The sequence below is a fragment of the Elgaria multicarinata genome, chromosome 3 (assembly GCF_023053635.1).
Source record: "Elgaria multicarinata webbii isolate HBS135686 ecotype San Diego chromosome 3, rElgMul1.1.pri, whole genome shotgun sequence".
In the NCBI taxonomy this organism is placed as follows: domain Eukaryota; kingdom Metazoa; phylum Chordata; class Lepidosauria; order Squamata; family Anguidae; genus Elgaria; species Elgaria multicarinata.
This window is the reverse complement of record NC_086173.1, coordinates 2,001,730-2,014,804: the sequence shown is the minus strand read 5'-3', so window position 1 is coordinate 2,014,804 and position 13,075 is coordinate 2,001,730. Positions and strand designations below refer to the sequence as shown.

The 13,075-nt window shown below is 45.3% G+C and overlaps 1 protein-coding gene across 1 annotated transcript; it reads left to right on the top strand.

The window, feature by feature from the left end:
• Nucleotides 1–2,274: 2,274 nt before the first annotated feature.
• LOC134396507 (galactosylceramide sulfotransferase-like) lies at nucleotides 2,275–11,572 on the top strand. Its single transcript, XM_063123020.1, has 2 exons — nucleotides 2,275–2,452; nucleotides 10,420–11,572. Exons 1-2 carry the CDS (start codon nucleotides 2,349–2,351, stop codon nucleotides 11,570–11,572), a joined length of 1,257 nt encoding a protein of 418 aa, XP_062979090.1. The 5' UTR covers nucleotides 2,275–2,348.
• Nucleotides 11,573–13,075: the final 1,503 nt, after the last annotated feature.

The window sequence follows — 13,075 nt, the reverse complement described above, 5'->3', positions numbered from 1 at the left end:
AGGGGAGACATGATAGCACTCTTCAAATACTTAAAAGGTTGTCACACAGAGGAGGGCCAGGATCTCTTCTCGATCCTCCCAGAGTGCAGGACACGGAATAACGGGCTCAAGTTAAAGGAAGCCAGATTCCAGCTGGACATCAGGAAACACTTCCTGGCTGTTAGAGCAGGACGACAATGGAACCAGTTACCTAGGGAGGTTGTGAGCTCTCCCACACTAGAGGCCTTCAAGAGGCAGCTGGACAACCACCTGTCAGGGATGCTTTAGGGTGGATTCCTGCACTGAGCAGGGGGTTGGACTTGATGGCCTTGTAGGCCCCTTCCAACTCTGCTATTCTATGATTCTATGAAAACATTTTCTGTTTACAGGTTCACTGCTTCGTAGTGAGCAGGGATTAGTGGTGAGTAGCCTAATAGTTGCCTGCTGAATAGCCTTTCTTACCTCCAGTGCCTGTTTCCATAGGAGTGGGGGGAGACTTTACTTCACTTTTTAAAATGGCAAAATAGCGTTATTAAGCAGAGAGAAAATGAGAGGGAATCTTGAGTCAATTTGTCACTAATTCCTACCTGCATTCAAAAGGAAGCAAAAAACGTAGGCCGTTTTTATTAACAGTTCGGACAGCTATTTCTGAATAAACGTAGGAGCATCTTGGCTATGAAGGAAGGGCATTCCTGGAGAAGGCAGTGCTATATTATATACTAAATGAGTACATTAAACCACCATTTCAATACCATTTCTAGCTAATTAACAGAAAAGAGGCCTTGGCTGTGCTAACGAGTTTCAGAGTGGAAGACGCTGTAGGCACAGGGTTCTGCACTGGGGCAAACTGGGCAAACGTTTCTATGCTAGTATTTTACGGCTTTCCAGAGCGTCCATGTCCTGCACTACTACATACTCTCTCTCTTGCATCGCTGCACAGCTGTATCAGATTTCAAATTGCAAAGCAACAGGTGTTTTGCCATAGACCTGCAAGCAACATGGCGGACTTGTTTGCGGCTTGTTCCAAGATCATTCCCTGAGGCTGTGCTCAAAATAAGATGTTTGCAGATTTGCTTGCATCATCATCATCATTATTATTATTAGTGGCAGTGGTATATACTTAAAATGGAATAGGTGATAATTATGTTCCCTGCTCTGCTCTCTGGGGACATTGGTGCATTCTAAAGATGCTCTCTACCTGTGCATTTTCACACCGTGTAGATGCAAACCAAACAATCAAATTCTGTCTGAACTGGACTGCATGAAATGACAAAAGTAAATGGTCCCCACGGCAGACCACAGAAGGCAGGCAGGCCGTTCCAGCTGGAGGCTTTAGCTTTGTGACCCTGCGGGAACTTGTTAAGGCAGCTTGGTGATGGCCTTAAAATGGCTTTGGAATCTCTAATCCTGAAGTGGGTGTATAGCTTTGCTGGTGGAAACCTGAAGTGTGGAGAGGCCAAGGTAGAGAGCGGGGGAAATGCCAGCTGGGTGTCATGCGCCACAGGCCACCGTCCTGCCCACTCCTTTTGGAGAGAACCTAAATAGTGGATTGTATCCAGCATAATGCTAGAAGCAGCAGTGGAAGAAATGGAATTATTCTGCTAGTGGCTGCATGTTCCACTAGCTGTTGCCCAAGCGCTTGCAGAGCAGCTATTGCAAACTATAATGCAGTTACAGTAAATTGTGCAAGTGCTTGCACCGGCAGAATCAAAGTATTGGATTTGACACTGGGATGAAAACAAGGTTTTTGCAAGGGAAAGAATCTTTGTGCTTGTGGAATTGACACCGCTGGATTACAACCCTTTCCCCCCCCCAGGGTAGCTTCTTGCCCTTGCAAATATTGCAGTGTTAACTGCAGGATGCGTCTGTACGTAGATGTCTCTGCTATCCTGCTGCTGTGTTACTTCCCAAAGTTTTGAGTACAATAAGACTAAGTGCTGGCTTTAGTTGATGGGTTTTGGTACTGCTTAGCACAGATTGGACGCCAGTAGAATTCCTTTAGTCTCTGGTCGAGGGTGGGATCATGCTAGCATCTTCTAAATTTTGGTTCACGTGTTGGAAAGACCCTAGCGTGCAGCAGTTGCTCTCTTGAGGCCACAAGCCTGACATTTCACCACTTCTGTTTGTTTGGTTTCGGTATTTCTTTTAATGGTCTGTGGAGGGTCTGAGCCGCTTTAGGGAGGTGAGTTGAGGCAAGGCACCCATTGCCTGAGAGGCTTAAGTCGCCACTCCGTCAGAGCGTTGATTTGACGATGGTTGGGAGCTGGGCAGTGCTGTGAAGGGGAGGGCCGCCTTCTCAGGGAGCCTCTACCCCAATTTGCTGACTTCCAAAGTGGCTGCTGCCGTCCTGGATAACTGTGGCTCTGAAAATGAACCGCTTCTGCCTCTCAGTTGCCATCTGGAAGCACCGCTCCTGGCTGCTGGCTGCCATCTTCCTAGTTTTGCTGCTGCTCCTCAGGCAGCTGACCAAGCAGTGAGTATTGGCCGGGAGTGGGTGGTGGGGTGGGAGGCTTCTCACAGAGGTGGCGAGGCAATGGTTCGCCTTGAGTTCAGCAGGCTGGGGCTCATAGCCAAGGCAACAGAGCTGTATCTTTGAGCAGGTGCAGAGTGCTGTTCCCTCCCCAGTAAGTAACCCACACCCAGTGCCCTTGAATTTGGGATGAGGGTGAAGGGCTGCCGGCCTACAAGGAATGGCCTCAAGCTTCGTTTGGAAATTAAGCACCCTACGAAAGAGCTAGGCAGACAGACAGATCCCTAGGCGTAGTGTTTTCTCTGCAGCAGCCAGCGGCTCTGCTGCACTCTCTTTTCAATGTTGGCACCTGTTGCCACTCAGTGCTGGCTTGTTGTGCAGAAGTTGGTGTTCTGAAAAGTTTCTGTTCCTTCAGACGTCGTCGCGGTCCGTTTCTGCCGCAGGTGTGGAAAGTAGAGAGTTGTTGACCCAGGGAGACTGTAAAAGGTTCTTCTGGCAGGGCATAAGCCATAGGTCTAAATTGCTAGGTGTCCATCATATTCATGGTACCTTCGCCCCGTCTCCCATGACCAATATATACACCTTTTGGAAAGCTAATATCACTACTGGAACTTGTAGCACCAAATCTATTTGAATGCACGTGCAGCCTGCGGGACTACAACAAGAATGCAAAACCTGTGCTGTCGCTACCTGACCACCACCTCCCTGTGATCTCTGTAGCATGGCACCCTGCCAGAATAGGGCCCACGTTAGTGTTGGGGGAACAGCACCTGGAGTTCGTGGCTTGCAAATAAGGCCAAATTAGCAGAGGATAACATATCCTTGGCTTCCTTTGGAGACTTCTCCCTTACTTCAATAGTCACTGGTAAACTGTATTAAAAGGGGTTGTAGCTACTCAAGCTTTATCCCTGGGCTATCAGCCTCTCTGTCTGTGGGGCAGAGCAATAAAAGCTTTGCTGTCAGGAATCATTATTTATTTATTTATTTATTTATATAGCACCATCAATGTACATGGTGCTGTACAGCGTAAAACAGTAAATAGCAAGACCCTGCCGCATAGGCTTACATTCTAATAAAACCATAATAAAACAATAAGGATGGGAAGAGAATGCACCAAACAGGCACAGGGTAGGGTAAAACTAACAGTATAAAGTCCGAGCAACATCAAGTTTTAAAAGCTTTAGGAAAAAGAAAAGTTTTTAGCTGAGCTTTAAAAGTTGCGATTGAGCTTGTAGATCTCAAATGTTCTGGAATCATTACTTCACATGAAAGCTCGACCTGGTTTACTGAACTGAAATTGCTGGCTGCCACCCTTTAACCCAGACACGGGCTTGTGGGATCTACTTAATATTTTTACTATAACCCCAAGACTTACCAGCCAGAGCCAGCTGCAAAAGACAGACACTTAGAACTAAAACAAAACCAGGGTGACTCTGAGCACATACAGAGCATAGAAATTTGTTTTCAGTTCCAGAAGTGAAGTTACAGTCCTTTCCTTTTGCACACTACTGGTTCCCCTAAACTCTCCTCAATTCAGTAGTCAAACCATTGAGAATCAGAAACCGTTGCTGATCCTCCAGAGATCTATTGGTGGATCCTGAGCTACTTTCTACTTGCTCCTGCTCTAACCACCCGTACACAAACACGTTACATGATGAGGTTACTGTAATAGGTGGTGCTGGTGAGGTTTCCTATTTGACATATACAAAGGACATAAAGCGACAGCCGTAGCAAAATGTTTTCAGTTTAATGTGTGCCTTATATGCCACTACAGGCTGGTATTTATGGGATTACCGAAGGTCTAAGTAACAAGGAATGTTGAGAGTGAAGGATGACCACTCTTCGTAAGGATAGAGCTGAGGCTGTTGTAGGCAAACACACCTTTGACAATAGACCAGAGCTGTGAAGCTGTTCCACTATGCAGGACAAGAGGCCCAGGCCCAGGCCCTTGTGAAGGGCTCACAGGCAGATGGGCTCCCATAACAAAGGGCAAAAATAAAGATTCTTCCCCACTCCTCTGCCAGCGGAGCAGTTTCAAAAGGCTGTGTGTCCTTGTACCAAACAAACTAAAACATATAGTACAAACCATGGTCAGAGTTACCTTCATGGGGCAGTGCACCCTTTGGAAGATTTGCTGTTGTGTAGCATTTTCAGAAACCAGGCATCAGCAGAAGTTAGTCTGGTATCTAAATATAGTACACTAAATACGTATGGATAAGGGAGTGCGAAAAACGAATGCTTTTGACAGCTGTGCCTGAAACGCTGGTGTTGCAACAAGTGGGCAAGATGTCTGTTATCAAAGACAGGTTTTCAAAGTCTAGGAACAGTATTAAACTGATCAGTACTATATTTGCAGGTAGTTACATAAAAGTAATACAAACTACAGTCCCAAAATATTATTAGAATGCTTTCAACTTTTAAAGACTAGCAGCCTTAAAATGCCATTATTTGCTGACAAGAAAGAGGGTTAACTTTTTTTAAAAAAACCCATAACAGGCTACAGGAGTCTTTAGCTATTTTCCCAAGTAAATCTGGTCACACTTCTCCATTTTTATATTTCATATTTATATTCCATATCCATATTTATATTCCAATGCATTGCCAGTTAGGATTGGCAAGGCATGACACGTGCAGTAGTCTATTTAACAGCAGACCTCCTGTGCAGCGAGATGTTTTTGACTACATGTCTCATAAACTCCAGCCCACATGGTCAATGGTCAGGGATTACAAAAACTAGCCACAAATAGCTGGAGGGGACCAAGTTGCCTTTCCCTATATGTCTGAACTATGCTGCTTTTTACACATCTGCAATTCTCTGGAAGTACCCTTTGCTCAAAAGTGAGGTTTCTTTTCTTTTGCCTGGTCCATGGACATAAAGCCATCAGACAAAAGACTTACCTCTCTGTGGAAAAATAATAGTAGGGAAATCAACCACCATAAAATGAGCATCATTTTGTCTTATGCCACTTCATGTATTCTTCAATGAAGCTCAAAGTCATTTTACCTATTACACAGAATGGGGCAGGGGTTCACTCTACCATATCAAACTGCTGAATTGGAAAAGGGAGGAAATCCTGTTTTGTTTGTGCCTGTGACCAACTAAACCTCTGTTCATCTATTCTATACACTATTGCATTCCTAACCTCTCCCTCCACCTTCTATGTAAATCCAGGTAAACAATTTACATTGCTTACTTAGACTTTAAAAAGACTTTTGATGAAGCGCCCCCCCCCCCCCAAGACTCCTGAGCAAACTTAGCAGTCATGGAATAAGAGGAGAGGTCCTCTTATGGATCAGTAACTGGTTAAAGAACAGAAAGCAGAGAGTAGGAATAAATGGTCAATTCTCCCGATGGAGGGAAGTAAATAGTGGGGTCCCACAGGGATCAGTATTGGGACCAATTATTTTCAACTTGTTCAAAACTATCTGGAATTAGGAGTGAGCAGTGAAGTAGCCAAGTTTGTTGATGACACCAAATTGTTTAAGGTTGTTAAAACACAAAGGGATTGTGAAGAGCTCCAAAGGGATCTCTCCAAGCTGGGAGGGTGGGCATCCAAATGGCAGATGTAGTTCAATGTAAGCAAGTGTAAGGGATGCACGTTGGGACCAAAAAACCCAACTTCAAGTATAACCTGATGGGATCTGAGCTGGCAATGACTGAACAAGAAAGAGATCTTGGGATTGTGGTGGATAGCACAGTGAAAATGTCAACCCGGTGTACGGCAGATGTAAAGAAGGCAAACTCCATGTTGGCATTATAAGAAAAGGAATTGAGAATAAAACGACCAGTATCATACTGCCTATATTCAAATCTGCAGTGCAACCAAACTTGGAATACTGTGTACAGTTCTGGTCACCACACCTAAAAAAAAGAAAAATATAGAGCTGGAAAAAGTGTTGAAAAGGGCAACTAAAATGATTAAGGGGCTGGAGCATCTCCCCTATGAGGGAAGAATACAACAGCTGGAATTGTTTAGCTTGGGGAAAAGGAGGCTAAGGGGAGACATGATAGAGGTGTACAAAATTATATGGGGAATGTAGCTAGGGAGGCACTTTTCTCCCTCTCTCAAAATACTAGAACCCAATGGGGTCATCCCATGAAACTGATGGGTGGGAGATCCAGGACAAATAAAAGGAAGGACTTCACACAGCGCCTAGTTAAATGATGGAACTCACTATGACAAGATGTAGTGATGGCCACTGATCTGGATGGCTGTAAAAGGGGGTTGGATAAATTCCTGGAGGAGAAGGCTATCAGTGGCTACTAGCCCTGGTCGTTATGTGGTGCCGCCAGTATCCGAGGTAGTAAGCCTGTGTGCACCAATTGCTGGGGAACATTGGTGGGACCTGCTTTATGGGTCCCTGGCTGATGGCTGTTTGGCCCCTGTGTGAACAGAGTGCTGGACTAGATGGACCCTCAGTCTGTTCCAGCATCAGGGCTCTTCTTATGTTCTCATGTGTACAGCGGGGGGGGGGGGGGGAGGGGAGGAAACCCCAACAGAGATGCCAAAAAAGGCAAAGGGGTAGAACAAAGGTGGTTATTTATTATAAATTCCGACGTGTTTCGGACCCTTGGGTCCTTCCTCAGGGTGATCTAAAGCAACAACATGTATAGTAATATTTATAGAGCCACCTGGTCAGCATTGTATGTCAAAAATCTTACCAGTGTATATAAACATATAAAATTATAAAATATTACAAATGAATAACATATCAAAAATGAGAGGCTCAAAACATAGAAGCGATTTACAACTGTTCACATATATGAAAATAAACATACTTACTATACAAAATGCAATGTATCTCTTCCATTTCATACCCCTCAGTCTCTTATGCTCAGTTAACTCCAAGAGAAGGTGTTGGGTATTTGAATGCACAGGAAGTAATTGGAAACAGCTGTTTTTCAAAGCGGTACCACAAGATGAAGAGATTCATTATGGCCTAAGCGAGTGACTGTATTCAACCTCAGAATCCGCTTTGCGGATTCTCTAAAAGAATCCTGACAGTCTTTTTCTTTACTAATCTTATGAGATTTACAGTTCCAGTGTTGTACTAATGGTGCTCCCACAATTTCATGTTTCATGTTACTAATATGTTCTCCTACTCAGATCTTAAGATTCCTTGTTGTCTTTCTTATGTATACTTTCTTGCAGGGTCAAAGTATGCCATACACAACACACTTAGTATTACATCTTGTGAAACCCCTCAGTGTATATTGTGTCCCATTTGTTGGATTCACAAAATGTTTTAATTTGAAGCAAAGCTCACAATATTTACAATGACAACAAGGGAAGTGTCCCACAGGAGGTCCTAGTCCTGGTAAGAGAGGTTGTCTGTCAGAGTTGTTAGTTTGCTTTGATGTGTCCCTCCTGACTACCCAGTCGCCTATATTCCTAGTTCTTTTATAAGCCATATAAGGTTTTTCTTTGCATCCCACTATATCCTTTACTAGATACCAGTATGTTTATTTATGGAGTGTCATAAGGACATGCTGATCTTATGAAAGGGTAAGTTGCATACTATTCTGTTGTTGGATCTCCTGTTTAGGTAACAATAGGGAGCTTCTATTAACGTTATCCACCCTCCTTCTAGTTCTCTGTATCGTTCCTTCTGGATAACCTCTTTGTAGACATACATGATATAAGCTATCGGATTCATTTTTGTAATCTGAGTCTTTTTTACAATTTCTCTTAAGCCTTATGAATTGACCATATGGAATATTTTCTCTGATGTGTCTAGAGTGTGAAAAGGCACCTTGTTGGATGCATGACTTTATACCTGGTAAGAGGTCCTATCCAGCACTAATCTCCTCCTCTGCTAGACTACGGGCACCGATGCCATCCCAAGGGAACAATGGGGCAAATGCCACCCAGCAGGAGCCTGCCACCCCCAAGCCCAGCAAGGCAGGCTTCATAGATCGTGGAGTAATACACACACCCATCTCAACAGGAGACCCCAGTCAGACCAGGGACTCAAAGGTACTTAACTGCACCACTGCAAGGGAGAGAGGACACCTGCGTTGGTATTCCCTAATCTACACTAAAACCGACAGGGCCAGGCGCTCCTGGAAACGTCACCAGGGCCCTAAAAGCGAGCATCGCCTCATCCTGGAGAATGGGCTGGGCAAAGGAGGCAGCCCACAGTTTGGGTAGCAGGATTAACTGGGATCTCCCACAGGCACCATGAGGATGCCCAGCCCATTCTGCAGTGGGGAAATTGAACGTAGGCCTCTTTCGGGGTACAAGAGTGAAGCGTGTGCCTCCCATTTTAATTGTTTCCAGAAAAGCAGCTACACTGCATCCCAGTTTATCAAAACTTTGGGAAACACTAGTGTGGCTTGACTCTGAAGTCAAGTCATCAAGTCACTGAATAGTATGTTGTGTATATACGAGCCAGCCCTTATGCTGGACAGAATTTACACTTTCCAAATTCACAATGGAATAGATAGTACATGTGGAAAGATTCAAAGAGGCTATAAAATGGATAGATTATGAACACTGACAGGCAGCTAAGCATGATAAATAATCTCTCAGTTGGGAGCCCTGGGCACAGAGCAACACAAGTGCATTCCACAAACAGCGTTATCAAGTTTTATACGCAAAACATCAAAATAAAAAAGTGTGTCTGTTGAACGATGGGTGCATTCAGTATGCGGCTGCTGCTGTGTGTGTGTGTGTGTGTGATTTATCATGGTCATGTTTTGGGTGTCAGGAATTTGAAGAATTGAAGTGGGACATAATGGGGCAGGAGACTAAATTATTTGATTTATAACTCAAGACCAGCTTCCATCATCTATGGTATGTAAATTGTACAAAGTAGCTTCAGGCTGCTTTTTTGCCTCAAACCCTGGTCCTACCGTACATTTCCGCTCTGCAACGTAGTCCCTCTACCCCAGCCTCCCTCAATGGGTGCCAACTAGATATTTTGGACATCAGCTACTGTCAGCCCAAGCCAGCATGACCAAAACTCCAGAATGGTGGGAGTTGTGAGTCCAAAACATCTGGAGGGCTGCTTTACTCCAAGCCTTGCAGTGTAACCTAGGGTGACCATATGACCGGATTTGCCCAGACTTGTCCGTGTTTTTCATGGCAAATCCGGGAGAGGGAGGGGAAAATCCGGATTTTTTTCCCCAAAGAGCAGCTCTAATGGGAATTAACAAAAATGCTTATAACTCCGTCATTTTTTAAGATAAAGACATGAAACTTGGCACAATGGTAGCTCTTAGGAAGGGCTTTAGTGATACCAAATGTTAAACAGCTTTGTTCATCCATTGATTTTTTAGGATTTTTTTAAAAATTAAGGTTTTAAAATTATTATTTTTAAAATTGTCGTTTTTAAAGATAAAGAGATGAAACTTTGCACAATGGTAGCTCTTAGGAAGGGCTTTAGTGATACCAAATTTTAAACAGCTTTGTTCATCCATTGATTTTTTAGGATTTTTTTAAAAAATTGAGGTTTTAAAATTATTATTTTTTAAACTGTCATTTTTAAAGATAAAGAGCTGAAAGTTGGCACCATGATAGCTTTTAGGTAGAGCTTTAGCCATACCAAATTTGAAACAGATCTGGGGCCAGTAGCAAACCCTGTTAACAACAACAGCAGCTTGCAATGAGTGAAGATAGTCAGAAAAGATATTTGAGGGAAGGGGAGAATGTAACACACAGAGTATAGCAAAAGCTTCAAAGTACAGCAAAACCTACAAAAGTAGGAGTGAGTGAAGTTAATTTCAGATACATTGAATCTCTCACTTGTTCTTTATTTCAGTGATTTTAACATTAAGATGTTATGTAGAACAGATTTGTCTTAAACGTGTGCTGTAAAATCAGACATGTGACCAAGGCTATGTTCGGGTGGGCACGCCCCCTTGGTACTGGACACGCCCCCTTGGGGGCGACCATGTTGTCCTCCTTTTTGGTTTCCAAAATAGGGTCACCCTAGTGTAACCCTGCTTCTGCGGCCTTCTCTTGCAGAGAAGTACTACGGATCAATCCTGGAGAAGAGCTCTTGAGCCTGCAACGGAAGAGCGCGCCTACTCGCACCCTGGCTGCTCAGCAGGTGGCGGGAAAGACTGGCTTCGGGGAGCAGGGGGGCCTCAACGTCGTCTTTCTGAAGACCCATAAAACAGGCAGCAGCACAGTGCAAAACATCCTTTTCCGGGCCAGCGAGCAGCACAACCTGATCGTGGCGTTCCCCCTCTACTCCTACCAGTTCGCCTACCCAGAGCGCTTCTCCAGGGCATTTGTGGAGGACCTCCCACCCGGGGCGGCTCATCACAACTTGCTGTGCAGCCACATGAGGCTAGACCTCGGGGCGGTGCAGGCCCTCATGCCGCCCCAGAGCATCTTCCTTACCATCTTGCGCCACCCGGTGCAGACCTTTGAATCTGTCTTCCACTACTACCGCAACATGGTGCCTGCCTTCCAGCCGCTGGCCAACCACTCCAGGCCCCTCCTTGCTTTCCTGGAGGCATCCGCTCAGTATTACAATGCCCAGGATGTGAGCAACGGGCTGGCCAGGAACCCCATGGCCTTTGACCTGGGCTTGGATGCAAGTCAGGAGGAAGCGTCCAGCAACCAGTGGCTCAGGGAGCTGGAGAGGCTCAATCAGACTTTCCACCTGGTGATGATTGCAGAGCACTTTGACGAGTCTCTGCTCCTGGCCCGGGAGTTATTAGGACTAGACATGGAGGAACTGGTGTACGTCAGGCTCAACGTCCGCCAGAAGGAGGGGGAGCCTCTCTCGAAGGTGATGGTCCAGAAGATCCAAGCCTGGAACTGGTTTGATGTTCAACTCTACAAATATTTCCAGAGTGTCTTCTGGCACAAGGTGGAGCGTTATGGCTACATGCGCATGAAGCGAGAGTTAGACACCTTTCGGGGGCTGCTGCGGGAGACTGTGGCCAGGTGCCTGGCAAGGGATTCTGTTAGACCAGAGGATATGGCTGATGACCTGCGGCCTTGGCAGCCAGGCAGCGCCACCATTCTGGGGTACAGCCTGAAGCAGAACCTCACCTACGCCCAGTACGGCACCTGTTTTCGCATGGTCTTACCTGAGCTCCAGTACCACGCTTACCTCTATTACAGGCAATATGGAAAGGACATGCGCCCTCTCCCTGCCACATAGTGTGTGTGTGTGTGGGGGGGGGAGCATATAAGGTCCATTCCTACACCCTTACCAGCTGCTCCACCGCTTGATCTCAGCTGCCTCAGCCATCTGATGGAGGGGGTCCTGGAGTTTTGCAAAGCCAGAAGGTCTGAGAGCAAAGTCAAAGCAGAAGCCTCCCACAAGGAGGGAAACATCCTCCTGAGAATTCAAGATGGATGGAACAGTCAGAACTTCTCGTTCCACAGCTGCACGCTCATTAGTTCCCTCTGCTGCATAGTAGTTGAGGGGGAGGGGAGACATTCGTTATGAGGGTCGCTTCGTGGGCAGACCCCATTGGCCTCTCCAAAAAGCACCAACAGTCCACAGCTTCTGCCCCCTTGGCCATCTCACCCCCTGCCTGCCTGCCTGCCTCCTGTGGGGCAACATGATAGTTCTGCTTGTTCCAGCACACAGGAGGCCAGGATGAGACCAGAAGCCGTAGCTCCATAATTGGAGGAGGGCAGGAAGCTCGCTGGACTAGTTTTTGTGGAAACAGGATTGCAAGGGCTGTTTCCCACTTCATCCGTTCTGCCCCCTCTGCGACAGGAAGTTGTGAATTCCCTCCAAACTTATGTTAAAAGTTTTGTGCCACAAACTCCAGGTTCTGTGCTTCTACCCACGAGGTTGTAGTGATATAGCAAATGTGGGTTCCTAGTTAAGAAACACAAAAACCAACATTGCCATATCCCTTCCCAACTTATGCCAAAGTTTTGTGCTGTTTTGGGCCACAAACCCAGAGTTTTGGGCCACCAGCCACCGCCACCATCAAAACAACATTACCAGAGATGGGGTCCTGGTGAACCCTAAAAAACGTACATTTATGCCTTCACTCTGAACCTTTGCCAAATGTTTCTGCTAGTTTTGTTGCTTTGACTCCTCAGTGATATAATATGAAATAGTAGTTGAAATCATACTTGCTGTCACTCCTATCAGTAAATTAGCATGCTCAGTTAACACCATTATTTTTATTTATTTATTTATATAGCACCATCAATGTACATAGTGCTGTATGTAGTAAAAGAATAAAACAGCAACGCCCTGTCACCTAGGATTACATTCAGCTAAAATCACAATAATAAGACAAATTTCTTATTGTCTTAAAGAAAGGAGACGGAAAAGCACCACACAGGCACAGAGGACAATAAAACTAACAGTGTGAAAGTAAGATAAAAATCACCATAAAGTCACAATGTATCTTTACACTCCAACAGATTCACATTTACTCCCAAGTAAGACTCGCAATGTGGCAAATTCCCAATCACAACGTAACAAAAATTGGAGCAGGACTCTTTGGGCACAATTGCGGTTTCTCCATCAGCAATAATCATTCTCCTTTCACTGGAGAAACCTCACCGGGCAGACTGGCCACTGAATTGCAGATTCAGCTCCACACTTGTCAAAAATAAGATACATGGGACTTGTGCAGGCCAAGTCAACGGGCTATTTACTTGGAAGTTAGGCTTTGCTGAGCTCAACAGGGCT

Excerpts from the sequence above, each read along its gene's own strand:
- LOC134396507 (XM_063123020.1), top strand. The coding sequence starts at position 2,349 with ATGAACCGCTTCTGCCTCTCAGTTGCCATCTGGAAGCACCGCTCCTGG. Across the intron at positions 2,453-10,419 it reads CTCAGGCAGCTGACCAAGCA|AGAAGTACTACGGATCAATC; the intron begins GTGAGTATTGGC and ends CTTCTCTTGCAG.